Source organism: Corapipo altera, unplaced genomic scaffold, assembly GCF_003945725.1.
Source record: "Corapipo altera isolate COAL_440 unplaced genomic scaffold, ASM394572v1 48b, whole genome shotgun sequence".
NCBI lineage: Eukaryota > Metazoa > Chordata > Aves > Passeriformes > Pipridae > Corapipo > Corapipo altera.
The window spans coordinates 4053412-4066620 of NW_020884884.1; the positions used below are offsets into that span (position 1 = coordinate 4053412).

At 39.0% G+C, this 13209-nt stretch overlaps 1 protein-coding gene across 1 annotated transcript in view; it reads left to right on the forward strand.

Annotated features, from left to right (window-relative positions):
- Positions 1–13209, forward strand: part of PTPN14 (protein tyrosine phosphatase, non-receptor type 14) — a 110938-nt gene that overhangs the window by 38198 nt on the left and 59531 nt on the right. The window contains exons 2-3 of the mRNA XM_027641365.1: positions 3065–3393; positions 10419–10588. Of these exons, the coding sequence (XP_027497166.1) occupies positions 3217–3393; positions 10419–10588 (347 nt within the window). The 5' untranslated portion in view covers positions 3065–3216. The remainder of the gene's footprint in view (positions 1–3064; positions 3394–10418; positions 10589–13209) is intronic.

A 13209-nucleotide genomic window follows, 5' to 3' on the forward strand; every position in this document is an offset into this window, starting at 1 on the left:
TTGTCTGATAAGCTTTTTTATAGGCTTGCCTTAGTTTCACTGGTTTTGTTTTGTTTAAAGTGGAAGTGTGAGTCTGACAAAAGGAGCGTTGTGAATACCTACCCAGTTGAGTTAACTTGGTTAGGGACACTGCTCCTCTTTGGCAACCTTTAAATTGGGAAAGGAGATTCTCTAATGGAATCTTTCATTTGGAAGACCAAAACACTTCTGTCTTTCAACAACATCATCTTTTTTTTGATCATCTACAAAATAACTATGAGTAAAAATGAAGGTTTCTGATGCCTTTAAGATGATACAAACGTTAAAGAACCTTGTTTACGTTAGGAGTCTGTGACCAGAGCCTTTGATATCTTATGTAGTAATCTTACAAGAAAACCTAATGAAAAGTTGGTCAGACATCTAGAATGTGTATAAAATGAAAACTTAGACACCTACATTGAATTGAGAATTAATAGTTGTCACAGGCTGGGCCAATCTGAGCTGGTTTAAGTGTTCCTACTCTTGCCATTCCAATTCATACTTTAACTAGAAACTAATTTGTGACATTTTTTGTGAGAGAGATGTCATTGGGCGTTCACATACGTTTAAGTGAAATGAAACAATAACCCCATCTATATTACACAAAGTGTGTCCATTAACCCATCTGTACATCTGCAGTTTTAGGAAATGGTGGTGGCTGATCGCCCTCAGCAGCATTAACGGAAAACTCATGTTACTTCTCTGCCTTTGAAAAGTGGGGAAAATACTGGCCTTGTTTCCCTAAGGGTATGATACAATTTAGAGCAACATATTTGCAATCCATATCAACATTTCTGTTATACGGGAATTGGTGAGTTTGCACACGTGCCTTCTGGGGTAGCTTGTCTGGCAATAGCTGTAGTGTTCGATGTGCCTGGACAGCAAGGCCAGTCACTTGGGTTTTTTTAACTATCATTGGTTTAATCTTTAGGCTACTACTAACTGTAACTACAATTACTGTAAAGAAAATGGCTTATGCTCTGCAAGGATATGTGTGCAACTTACAGTAATGAAAGATAAGGGGTTTTTTTGAACTGAATTTGCCAGCTAAAACTCTCCATATGTCCAACTTAAAATAGTCTGCAAAGCCAGAGCCTGAAAAAAAATTCTATTCCTGATAAGATGTAGTCCTCCACACCCTTCCCTCTCTGTAATTTCCTTCCATTCTTCCCACTTTACAAATCCATGCTGTAGTTTCAGATAGGTTGGTCAGCATGGTGATTGGCAAGTAGTTGGCAGGGGTTAAAGCTGTAACCTGGCCTGCATGTTTTAGTAGATAGGTCTGAAGCCATTCTCCTGAGCCACGTTGAACAAGCTGGTGAATGTTTGTTTCAATTCCTTTTCTGTGAGTCATGACTAACACATCCCTGCCTCATCAGATTGTTGTGAGGATGTATTTATGTGTCTTTGATGGCTTCTGATGTTACAGCAATGCAAGGTATAACAGCTATCTCATGCAATTGTTAGAAAATAATACATTATGTCTGTACCCATGAAAGTTAAAAATGGGAGATTAAACCACAGCTGCTAATTTGATAGGTTTGTTTGCACTTCAGTCAAGTAGCATGTGCCCCTTCTCAAAGTCTCTAGGCTTTTCTCTGGTGGATCTAGTAGACTACCAGGGTAGTCATACACCTTACCAGCAGAAAAGTTTTGTCGTTTTCTCTTTGTTTGTTTGGGGTTTTTTTCCGTTTTGCTTGTGTTGCTTTAACCCCCTAATAAATGCCAAGTTATAGAGACTTTGGAAAATACATTTTATGAAATATGTGATAATTATTTTTCTAGTCTAATGATAACCTCTGTAGTCAAATGGGCAGCTTTTAAAAATCTCCATAACAACGGCATTCAGTAAAAAGTGAAAACAACTGATCTGTGCAGTTCCGTGCCAAAGGATACATGTGGGCAATGTACTATCTCTTTGAAATGTCATCTTCAGCTAAATGATGCATACTCTGCTGGCAATGCCTTCCCTTGCTTCTCTTAAGTAGCAAGGAAATGGAATCTAGTTTTTCATTTGCAGTACTATTTAAGAGAAATGGACTTTTAAATGCCAGTATTTAGTGTTCCTCCATTTCTTTCTCCAGAATGGTTGTATAAAACCAGGAAGGCTTGGTAGCAAGTAATTTCCTTTTTATTTCATTCTTCTCAGCACATGGAAAGCTGGTTGTGTCAGTGCAAATGCTTTCTTTTAGTTTAGCTTGAACCTACTCTTAACTAAACTTTTTGCTTTGTTTTGTTTTAAAAGAAGTGGATCTCACTTTGTTATTATTAATGTATCTCTAGTTCTTCTGTCTAGTTGGTGTTTTGGCTCGACAGTTGCATACGTCCCTGACAAATTCTAGGAGTATTAGTTAGAAACAATATCTAGAATATGTGTTGTCTTGCTCCCACTCCGTGTTATCCTGGTCTCTGACAGCTGTGTTCCTGCAGTTACTCATTCCAACTGAAAGTATGAAATGTAGAATTGCTTTGGAGCTGGAAGTGAGCAAAATGCCAGGGATTGCCTCTGAGGAGGCTTCTCTGAAATGGCTGAGATGCTTCTTGCTTTTCATATGCATATTTTAGGTTTGATTTTTTCAGAGGTGCTGAGTGCCTGCATTTCCTGCTGACTGATGACATCCTTTCTTCTTTCAAAATCACACCTCTTTTCAATGCCTCTGTTCCTTAGCTTTTTTAACTGTTTTTCAAAGCTGGCCCGAGGGCACCAAAACTTGAAGATTATGTTATAGACCCCTGTGGTGGGGGTAATAGTGGGAGAGTTAGCACCTCTGGATGCGTGCCCTATAGTTACTGTTTGTACTGAGTTTCTCAAAGAACAGCTTTGTAATTAAATCTGTGCTTTAAATTCAGCGCCAAAATAGTATTTTGAAAGGTTTGTTGAATAAGATGTTCATTTGGGAGATGTAGTAAGTGCCTGGCAATCCCGTGTGTGGAGGTGTTTATTTTATGGTTTTAAAAGTGACTCTAAAGCTTTTTCTCTTCCCCACTGAACTTTAGGAACACCTTATTTCACACTTAAGTCTACTTATTTGTACGTATTTTGCAGGAATCCCTTGAAGCTCGCCCTGGGAATGGACAGCTATCTCCATTTCTGGAGGAGAGTGGTACCAGTTGAAGAAGCCTCTGAGGCAAGTCGACAAGTGTGCTGATAACTCTCAGAAGAGTACAGGGAAGGGGTGACCTTCCAGGCCAACAGCCATGCCTTTCGGGCTGAAACTGCGACGACGGACCAGATGCTACAACGTCTTGAGCAAGAACTGCTTTGTGACAAGGATCCGTCTGCTGGACAGCAATGTGATTGAGTGCACCCTCTCCGTGGAGAGCACTGGGCAGGAGTGCTTGGAAGCTGTTGCTCAGAGGCTGGAATTACGTGAGGTAAGAGTAACCCAGGAAAGACCATCTGTCACTGTATAATTTGACACATTTTTAGCTCAGGCAGTCTGTTCATTTGAATCGTGTTATTCTCAGAGCTGGCCAGATATGATCAGCAGCTGGAGCTTGGACAAACATAGTCTGATTGCATGAAAACTGAAGGCAGAATGGCACTCAAGGTTTTGGGCTGTTGCTCATCCATCATGGCTTTGAGAGCTCTTTGTAATACGAACATGAGGTTTCTTTTCTTAGAAAGCCATGGGTGTTACTTTCTGAACTGGGATGCCAAAGGACAAGTTACACTAACCTTTTCTGAATGTAAGCCTGGTTTCACCAGCACTTATGGCTGAATTATGCCATTGGGAAGGAGACTCCCCTAGCTTTAAATATCCACCTTCATATAAATATATTCTTGTTACTATAAAACTGAAATAGGCAACAGTTATGTGCAACTGGTAACAGTTCGAGGATGGTGGTTTTTTCTTCCCTTTTGTTTAATTGAAATATTTTACATCTGAAACTCTGAAAGGCTTCTTTTACATTCCCAGTGCTTCTGGAAAGGCTGAAGAAACCAGTCCTACCTTAATAAAGATTGAAATCCTTATTTATCTACTTCTTGCTGTAGAGTTTAGTGTTCATTTTAAGTGTTGAATCCTTTTTAGAGGTAGCTTTCCAACATGCATGGGACAAATGAACTGACTGGCTTTTCTTACCTTCTGTGGATTCCTTGCATGTATCCTACATGCTTCTTGACTTTTTCGAATCACAGGTTGAAAACCACTGCCTGGAATTTGCTGCATTGTCATCTGACTGTCCTGGCTGATACTTTCTGTGAGCACAACTGGTGGTGGTGTTTTACAGCCCCTTGCAGTGTCTTATGCAGTTGGTCCATCGACCTTTGTAGTAGTGGCAAATGGAAAGTAGCATGCAAATAATTATCACAGGTGAGAACTAAACAAAAATTCCTTTCATACATTCATAATGATAAAGAATGAGAGAAGAATCTCACTCTGTTATGTGCAGAATAGACTGGAGAATGTGCAGGGAGGAACAGAGCAGAGAGAATATTGTTAGTGATTTTACATACTTAGTTGAAAATTAAACTTGGTTTTTTAATATGGATTTTAGTAGAATCATCTCCCCCCTTTACTTCTAGAGATGAAGATTTCTCAGTAATTTGGTTTTTTCCCTTCTTTTTTCTTTCTGTTGGTGATGCTTTAGGGTATCCTTAGAAAGAAGTTGTGTCCTTCCCTTTCCTTCCAATGCAGAAAGCAGTGAAGTGAATGAAGTGATTCTTTTCATATTCCTTGTGGGCTTATCTAGTTGGTGTAGCAGGAGTCTGAGGCTTAATGATTCTATCTGGAGGTCCACCTGCATTTGCAAACAATAACTCTGTCAGTGGGTTAGTGTTCTTTTCCACAAAGCATTTTGTGATTTCAGAATGTTTTGTTCCACTTTGTTCCAAAGCCTGAAGTTTCAAAATTTTCCAGAGAAAAGAGACTGGACAGTAGAGTAGCAAAGGAAGCTGTTTTGGTCAGTCTTCAGTTTCAAGGGGGTTTTCTATTGCTTTGGGTTTTTTTCATTTTCAAAATTATTTCTGTCATGCAAAAAGAAATATGTCAGCACAAAAAGTTTGTTTCAAGATAAAAAAATATTTTAACAACACAGAAGAGAATGCTTTGATGTTGTTGGAACGCTTTCCCCTTCTTTCATCACCTTCCCTGCTTTTTTTTTCTAAACAAAGTTTTGGCAACATTGAACTAGTTTTGTAAAGTTCAGATTTCAACAATACAGCACTTTTTGACAGAAGTGGGTTTTTTTGGGTTTTTTTTCCTGTTTGTTTGTTTGTTTGTTTGGGTTTTTTTAGGAGAGAATTATTGACTTCTTTCAACTCTGAGAGGGTCTCCTTGTATCTTCTTCTGCTCCTTGCATGAGGAATAGTTGGAGCTAGCAACCTTGGAGGTGCTGGATGCTGTCCTTTCTCTGACCCAAAATTCAATTCTTCTTCTACACCTCTGGTCTTCCTGCCATGGTTTGTAAGGAAACAAGGCTGATGAAGTAATTTGATGACTGTCTCCTTCCCTCCCTAGGCTCATCATAGCTTTTGAACTTGCTGTCCAGTCAAATTCTACAGAAGGTTCAAAAATACTGTGACAAACTTCAAATTTCTACAAAATTTGTGCAACTGCATAGCTAAGTAGAGAAATCCATTAAGTGTACTGAGGCAAAAGTTCTTGCAAGCATCCATATTGGAGAAAAACTTTTTAAATTCCCTAAGTGCAGCAAAAATTTCAGCTGGAATATGCCTTTTTGTAGAAATCAGCAAACTGTGATGTACAACTAAGGATAAGCCAAGCTTCATTACATCCCATGCTAATGAAATAATACTAAAATACCATTATCTCTTCAATGCAGTCTCAGCTAATACTTCGATTTGGTCTTCTGTTTAAATAAATCACAGGTATACTACAACTTCTGCCTTTGTGTTAGGAATACATCCTTGTCTCACTCAAGCCAATTTCTTAGAAATAAATAAAAAAAATTGTCCAAACCCTTCCTGCTAAAAGGCAAAACTGTTTGAGATATGCATTGTTGTGAAGGACTGTCGATCATACCACACATGACTGAAAAACAGTCTAATGGATTATGCATATTTCTATTTGATCTTTGGGGAATGCAACTCCCTGCCTGACTGAGTCAGGGTTCAGGAATAGGTCAGTAGAAAGTGGAGCCATGTAACTACTGTAAAATCTGTTTTTATCCTTTTCAGCAAGGCTCTTGACAAAGCATCAGGTCTTCTAGTTGGACAGTTACCACTTCCAATAAAATGAGCTCTTGTGCCAACATTATGTAGAAAGTAAAGATGAGAAGAGGGGAGGAAGGGAAAGGATGGAAAGACAAGGTCAGAAATGTCATTTTATAATCTTGTATGTATGTGCACAGATTATAAAAGGGATTTTTTTCCAATATAATTGCATTTTTCCTTTCATGATGAGCTCAGCATTGCAGGCAGATGCTGACCACTGTGCAGGGATGCCCCTTTTCTGGGATTCTGACCTTTATTTTCTTGTGCCCTAGAAGGTGCCCTTTTCTTGTAGGGCATGACTGAAAACCTGAGTTTGGCAGCTGGGTTGCCTCAAAGTTTGACTTGGTTTGACTTGTTTTGCCAACAAAACTGGGATGGGGCTCAGGTCAGGCAGTGCTTGGACAAAAGGCCTTCTATGAATAAATTGACTGCTGTAAATGGTACCTTCCCCTCTGTGCAAGTGCCTTGGGATAGCAGGGCTTAATGCTTTTTGCCCGGAGGAGATGGAACTCTGTCTCTTTCTCAAGGATAAATATTTAGCTGGCCACTTAACCAGATGCTTTAATAAACACCAGGCAGTCTTGATGAATTTTTTTGAATGACATTTGCTGGTTTAGTAATTATCTATCATCTCTGGTTGTTGACAATTCTACTCGTTTTGCCCAGTATAAAGGTGGGGTAGTTCTGGACTTGGGAATATAGCTAAGTCCAAGTTCAAAATGAATATGTTGTCTCTTGACTGGCAGCTATAATATAATTTATTTTATGACTTCTCAGCACAGTTTTTTTTGTGTATCCAGTTTTCTGACTCGCTGTATTTCCAGGATCACCTTTTCACATAGTGTCGTTGGAGTTTAGAATTGCTCTGGTTCTTGTCTGCTGCTTTAAAAGAGGACCACAGCTCCTAGAAGAGTGTAAACCAGCTTCCCTGTACTATGTATGAGGTAATACGTGGTAGGTGAGACAAATTTTAAAACCTTGAGAGCGGTCTGTGTTACTTCAGAGCCTGCCAGCTGTAGGTATAGATATTTATTCCATGAAAAGTGGAGTGAAGTCAGTGATTCCCTTTTTTACAGATGGACAAACAGACTAGCTTTTGGAATCAACCCAGTTTTAAATCAGCCACCTATAAACATCCCATTTTTATACCCCCTCCACTAATTTGTGACGTGTCTGTACAACAAAAATGCTTTGTGGACTGAAGAGCATGGCAACAGATGACTCACACTCTGTGAGGCCTTCTGGACAGCCATATGCCTGGTCCTAGCATATTGAACTTGATGGTCCAGCTGTTTCCAGTCCCACAATCCTCCATTCCTGTTTGGGGATTATTAATGTGCCTACCAGAGGGAGTATCTTTAGGCATTCAAAGTAGTGGCTGCAAAAGTCCCTCTTCACCATGTGTTCTTAAAAAATACTAATGTTTTCAAGAAGTTAAGTTCCTGTGACAGGGAGCTGTTGTTCAGATAACTGTGTGGGTTGTCTCTCCAAAGTGGATGCATTTGTGACTTTAGCTGTGCTCTGCATTCAGTTCCTGTGCTTAATCTGCAATTGCTTGATCTTCTCCAGGCTGCTTTCCAGGCAAACAGTTGTCTTTAAACTGTGCAAAATACATGCTGCCATGTTTGGTCCGTGATCTCTTCTGTACTCTAGAAGCTTCAACACTGCATTTCATTTACTTCTTGTTCCTTGGAATTGATTCAGGATTCTGGATTTGGTACTTGAGGAGTGTTTTTACTGTAGCAAATCTAAACTTCTGTTGTCCTCCAGCCCCCACTCAAAGGGGAGGGACTGTGCTCATTCGATCTGTTTAATTGCAATACCCTTGAATAACTCTTAGACTGCAGAGTCCAAACCTTCTTAGTTGCCAGATCTTTTACAAGTACTTGGCACTGCAAATTTGGGTCCTAGGTGATGTGGATGTTTACTTTTTAAAGCAATACGGAAGCTCTGTTTTCCCAGCTCTGCACTGTTTCTTGCTGAGGGTGAGCTGCCGTACAGTGATTTGCCAGTATTTCTGTGTTAAAGGGTTTCCCTTATGAGATGGTAAAATCACTGCTTTTTTCTGTCTTCACATTAATCCCTTTTGTTTGATGCCTCCACTGTTCCTCCCACTTTCGTTTTAATCTAATTACTATCACGGTGAGCTTGTCAGAAAAAACTTTTTATCCACTGATGATTACAAAGGGAGAGTAGACATGTATGAGTGAACTGGTTAGTTTTGTTTTAAGCTAATCCTATGAAAGATGCTGACTTCTTGATTTATTTGTGTCCTGGTAGATAGATTGATTTATTGAAGATACCTTTAATTTCTAGAAGGAAATACTACAAAGAAACAAGTTTGCTTCACTGTACCAGATTGAGCAGTGCTCAAGCTGTTTGTCAGGCTTAATTGAGGAATCAGATTGAATTAGTTATCACCTTAGTTAAATGCTAGTCTGGACGTTCTCCAAAGTGAAAAATACGTATGTAATGAGATCCTAAAGTAAATACACCTGTGCTGCCATTCAGAGATTTGCATGATTGTCTCTTGCATGCCTTCAGCTATAAAGTGATTGAAGCAATGTTTCCCCTGCTGTTTTGTTGTCATTTGTAAGCGTTTAAAATTTTTGGTATTGCATTAGTTGTCCTAATGTTGTGTGCTAAGTCATGGTGCATGTGATGGTTTTTATAGAAGCTTCCTTAACAAAGTGAAACAGGTTGTTGATGGTGGATTTTGCAAAGTCTAACATCTGCAATTTGCCTGCTACTTTTGAAGACTTTTTATTTACAAGTGTGAACATTTGGGAAGTCCAGTCAGTGAAATATTTATAGTTGATTTATATAGGCCAAATGTTTTGAATGTATTAAAAATAATTTCAAATGAAAACTTCATGAAACAGCAAATAAGGAATTTTTGTCTCAAGAATCTTTATTTAAAATGTGGTGCTGTGTTTAAAGGATTGCGACCGCCTCTGGTAGGATTGTTGTGCAGGTAAATTAAGCTATAACAATAAAATGTTCTATTTGTTTTAGGATTAATCTGATCTAATGGAAACTACTTGAAAGTTTTCATTGAATAGGGAGTCAGTTGGATTAAACACCAAGAAAAAAGTTTATTGAAATAAAATGAGAAATATACAGAAATAGTAGTGATCCCACTTTCAGACCCTAAATCCGCTTGGTGTCCCCAAAATTCCCTCTCACAGTTTGCTTCATTGATTCCGGTGTTAGCATGAAGTGATGTTTTATATTGAAGATGCTGCTGGAAATCTCCAGATGATCTCAGATGAAAAACTGAAGAAAAAGGTGTTGATGCAAACTTTACAGATAGGTTTACAGACATATTTCCAAGCATGGGAAATATCCATGATGGATTAATTTCTTTGCTAAATATGAACCAATTTTTTCACTTTTTATTCAGATCTGTAGTCATAGTACTTGATTTTTTAAGGGCTTTTCAATAAAATCTCTTGTGATGGATTGCTTCTGCTGCTTATTACCAATTTATAGTATTTGAAGCTCTAGTTCCAGTGAACACTGTTCCAGTGAACCTTCAACTGTGCAATAGATAATTACCCTTCACCAGCAGCAGTCCCATGGAGCTTATAGAGTAGGTACTGTAGCCATTGAGATTTACACTGGATAGGAAACAGGTGAGGTTTTTCTGGTATTTATGTAGGGCCTAGAGCAAACAACTTGTGTGATATGCACATTTTAAGTGTATATTTGTCCATCATAAAATCTTGTGAGTGTATTAAAAAAAAGGGAGCAAACATGTTCTGCGTTGGGTAAATGGTTCTGGTATTGGTAGATATATTTTGACTTATGCATGTGGGTTTGCATTCTTTTCTTTTTATAGTTGGAAGAGTCTTTGTCCTTTCTGTGCAGTGGGCCTCATCCAAAGTCACATGAAGCCTTTGTGCTTTAATTCAGACTTAGTGTTTGCTGTCTGTTTGCAAGGCACTGGTGTCTTTTAAGAAAACAAAGACTCAGACACTTTCTGTAAATCATTTATGTCACCTGTGCCTTAATGTCAGGTAGAGCTCTTCAATGTGCATTGGAAAAGATTGTCTTCTAAATTGTCCTACAAAAAAGGGCAGTAAGAAAGAAATTACTCTGGTTTTGCATATGTAAAAAGGTACGCAATGCCATCTGTTCTTATTTGCATTTGTGTCATTGTGCTTGTGCATGTGATCTAGCTGGAAAAGGTAAACTGACACTATTTTGTTTGTTTATCTAGACTCACTACTTTGGCCTTTGGTTTCTCAGCAAGAACCAGCAAGATCGCTGGGTTGAACTGGAAAAGCCTCTGAAGAAGCAGCTGGACAAATTTGCCAATGAGCCCTTGCTTTTCTTTGGGGTAATGTTCTATGTGCCCAGTGTTTCCCGGCTGCAGCAGGAGGTAACAAGGTATGTGGTTTCCCTCAGTTCACACTATCATGATAGAGCTGGGAGGGAATGGATAGTTGCTTTGTTTCTGGCATTCGGTATTTGCTCAGGTATCATCCAGTTATTTCCTCTCCTGCTGATTGCCCAAGTGGGGAAAATAATGAGAGAAATCACCACTTAATTATGCCTGCTTGAGGGGAAAAGAAAGCACTGTATTGGTGAATGATTATGCACGACCAACTGCAGGAAAAAAAAAAAGGGAGTAATAGTTATGTTTAAAATGTTTAAAAACCTGACATAAATTTTAAAAGGGACCATGGTGACCATACTTTTTTTTCTGTAACCCTCTACTGATGAAAAGGAAGCCATAGGCAAAGGACCTCTATAGGTCCTATAGAGTTTTAGTGCAGTATTCTGAAGTCTACCTGTGTTTGCTGAAAGTGAACTTTGGCATCTTTTTGTGGGTTTTGCCCATTCCACTCCTCATTTTTCTCCTTATGCTTCACAAAAAGATTAAAACTGGTGGAGGGTATTAGTCTTTAATTATGATCAGGGCGTACTTTTGAAAACAACTTCAGTGGGAATTACTGTTTTATTGAGAGCCCTGTGCTGCAGTTGTAACAATACAACTGTTTTGAGGGGCTATTTTTGTAAACCACATCACTGTGTGGTTTTTGCACATCTGTGCTATATTTAAATTAATTCAAAGAAAAAAAAAAAGAGAGCAAGGAAACAAAAGCCCACCTCACCCAAAAAGAGGTGGGCTTGTTTTCTTTTAACCAAAATTATTTCGTTTATCTGCTCTAGAGGAAAGTTGCATCTGCAAAACTAGGGGTAAAACCTGGAATAAGTGGATGAAGGCTTACAGGGTGGCAGAAGCCTCCCCACTGAAAAAAATGTTCTGTTGGTGCAAACCTGAAATTCACCACATGGCCATAAGGTCTAAAAAAAGATGTATAAATAGTGGAGGAAGAGTGGCTTTAATTCTAGAGGGTGTGCAAGAAGTTTTATATCACAGATTGTGTATTTTGAGGGATTTTTACTTGACACTGAACTGGAAAATTGACTTTGGTAAGATTTGTTTCTAAAAAAAGGCAGCTGTCAAGCCATCCCTTGACTAATGTATATGCTGATTTCTTGCCAAACAGTGGGATAAAAGCATCATTAAGCTTAAATTTCTCTGATAATAGACCAAACATTAATGCTTGTCTGTATCTGTATCTTCTTGTTGTGTATGCATTGGGAGAGGGAAGCCTCATATTCTTTTCCTTCAGAATTATTTAGTGTGCAGACAGAATGCCTGAAATGTTCTGTTGCTCATATTGTCAGCCCAATCCTAGCCTAGTTGTGTGTAAGGAAGCATTGTAGCTACTTGGATGCTATTATCTCTTCAAGCTGCAGCCTGCAGTGCTGATTGCTCATTCATAGCTCACCTGCAGGGGTATATTTGCTCATTCTGCCCGGGTTGGTAATAACAAAACATTTCAGTGACAATTGAACTTCACAGCTCTCTCAACTGGAGTGGCTGCTGAATTGTTTTTCTTTCTGAAGTGATTGATAACATAAGCTGCAGAGTCTTATAAGTGGCTCTTATGTTTCTTTAAATGTCTGTAGCAAAGCCCGCAGTTTAGTAGTGGATTTCAGATACAGAACAGCCTGTTAAGGTCTGTTTGTTTATTCCGTGAAGTGGAATCGCTGCACTGTAGATGGTGTGATGGCAGTGAACCTTCAGCTGTGCAATAGGTAGATTATTATTTGAAGCAACGAAAGGTGAGGACACGGAGGACTCTTCTGAAACAAATGGCAGAGAAAGGCTTAGTCTACAGCATGATGAGGTGGACAGATGGATGAGGGCTCGTAGGACTTTTTTTGGCTTTGTTTGCTCTTGGTAAACTGATTAAACATTTGTTTTTAATTTGATACTGGCTGCTTTTAGGATTAGGCTTGATCATGATATGATTACATGTAATGTTGAGATAGGCACTGGACTCACCCACTCAGTGCCTATGTGTTTGACTTATGTTTAGGTACAAACGACAAATCTGTTTTAAATGCAAAACTTGTGATGAGACACTTCATCTCCTCCTGGGAAGCTACAGAACCATCACAAAACAAACTCAACCCCAAAACAAAACCATCACCAAAGGCTGAAGCTGCAAACCTGGTGACAGTACTGCTACTAGTGAACCTTTGTAACCTTCTCTAGTGGAAACATCTCCAGCTCTGAGCTTGCCTGGCCATGTTTGGAGCTTGAAGTGAAACCAAATCTCTCAACCAAAGCTTTTAGTTAATTGTAGACTCCAGAATTTCTGGGGTTGATTAATATTCCTTGAACATGATGAAAAGTCTTCTGAGAATGCTTATGCATTATTTCAGTGTTCATGGAAACATTCAAAAACCTGGGACTTGGTTTCCTTGAGCTGGTTTACTCTGTCTCTGATCTAGATTGAGACTGACAGCTGGTTTTGATGGATTTCTTGCTGAATTGATTATTCCTTCCTGTTTCCAGTGACTACAACCTCCTCTTCCTTATGTACTGTCATCGCAAAAAGGGGAAATGATCCGAGGCTTTTGGGTTTTGATGATTGAGAGAAGTGTTACTTAGGGTGTCAGTCAGTGGCTCTGAGGTAGTGTTCCTTAAT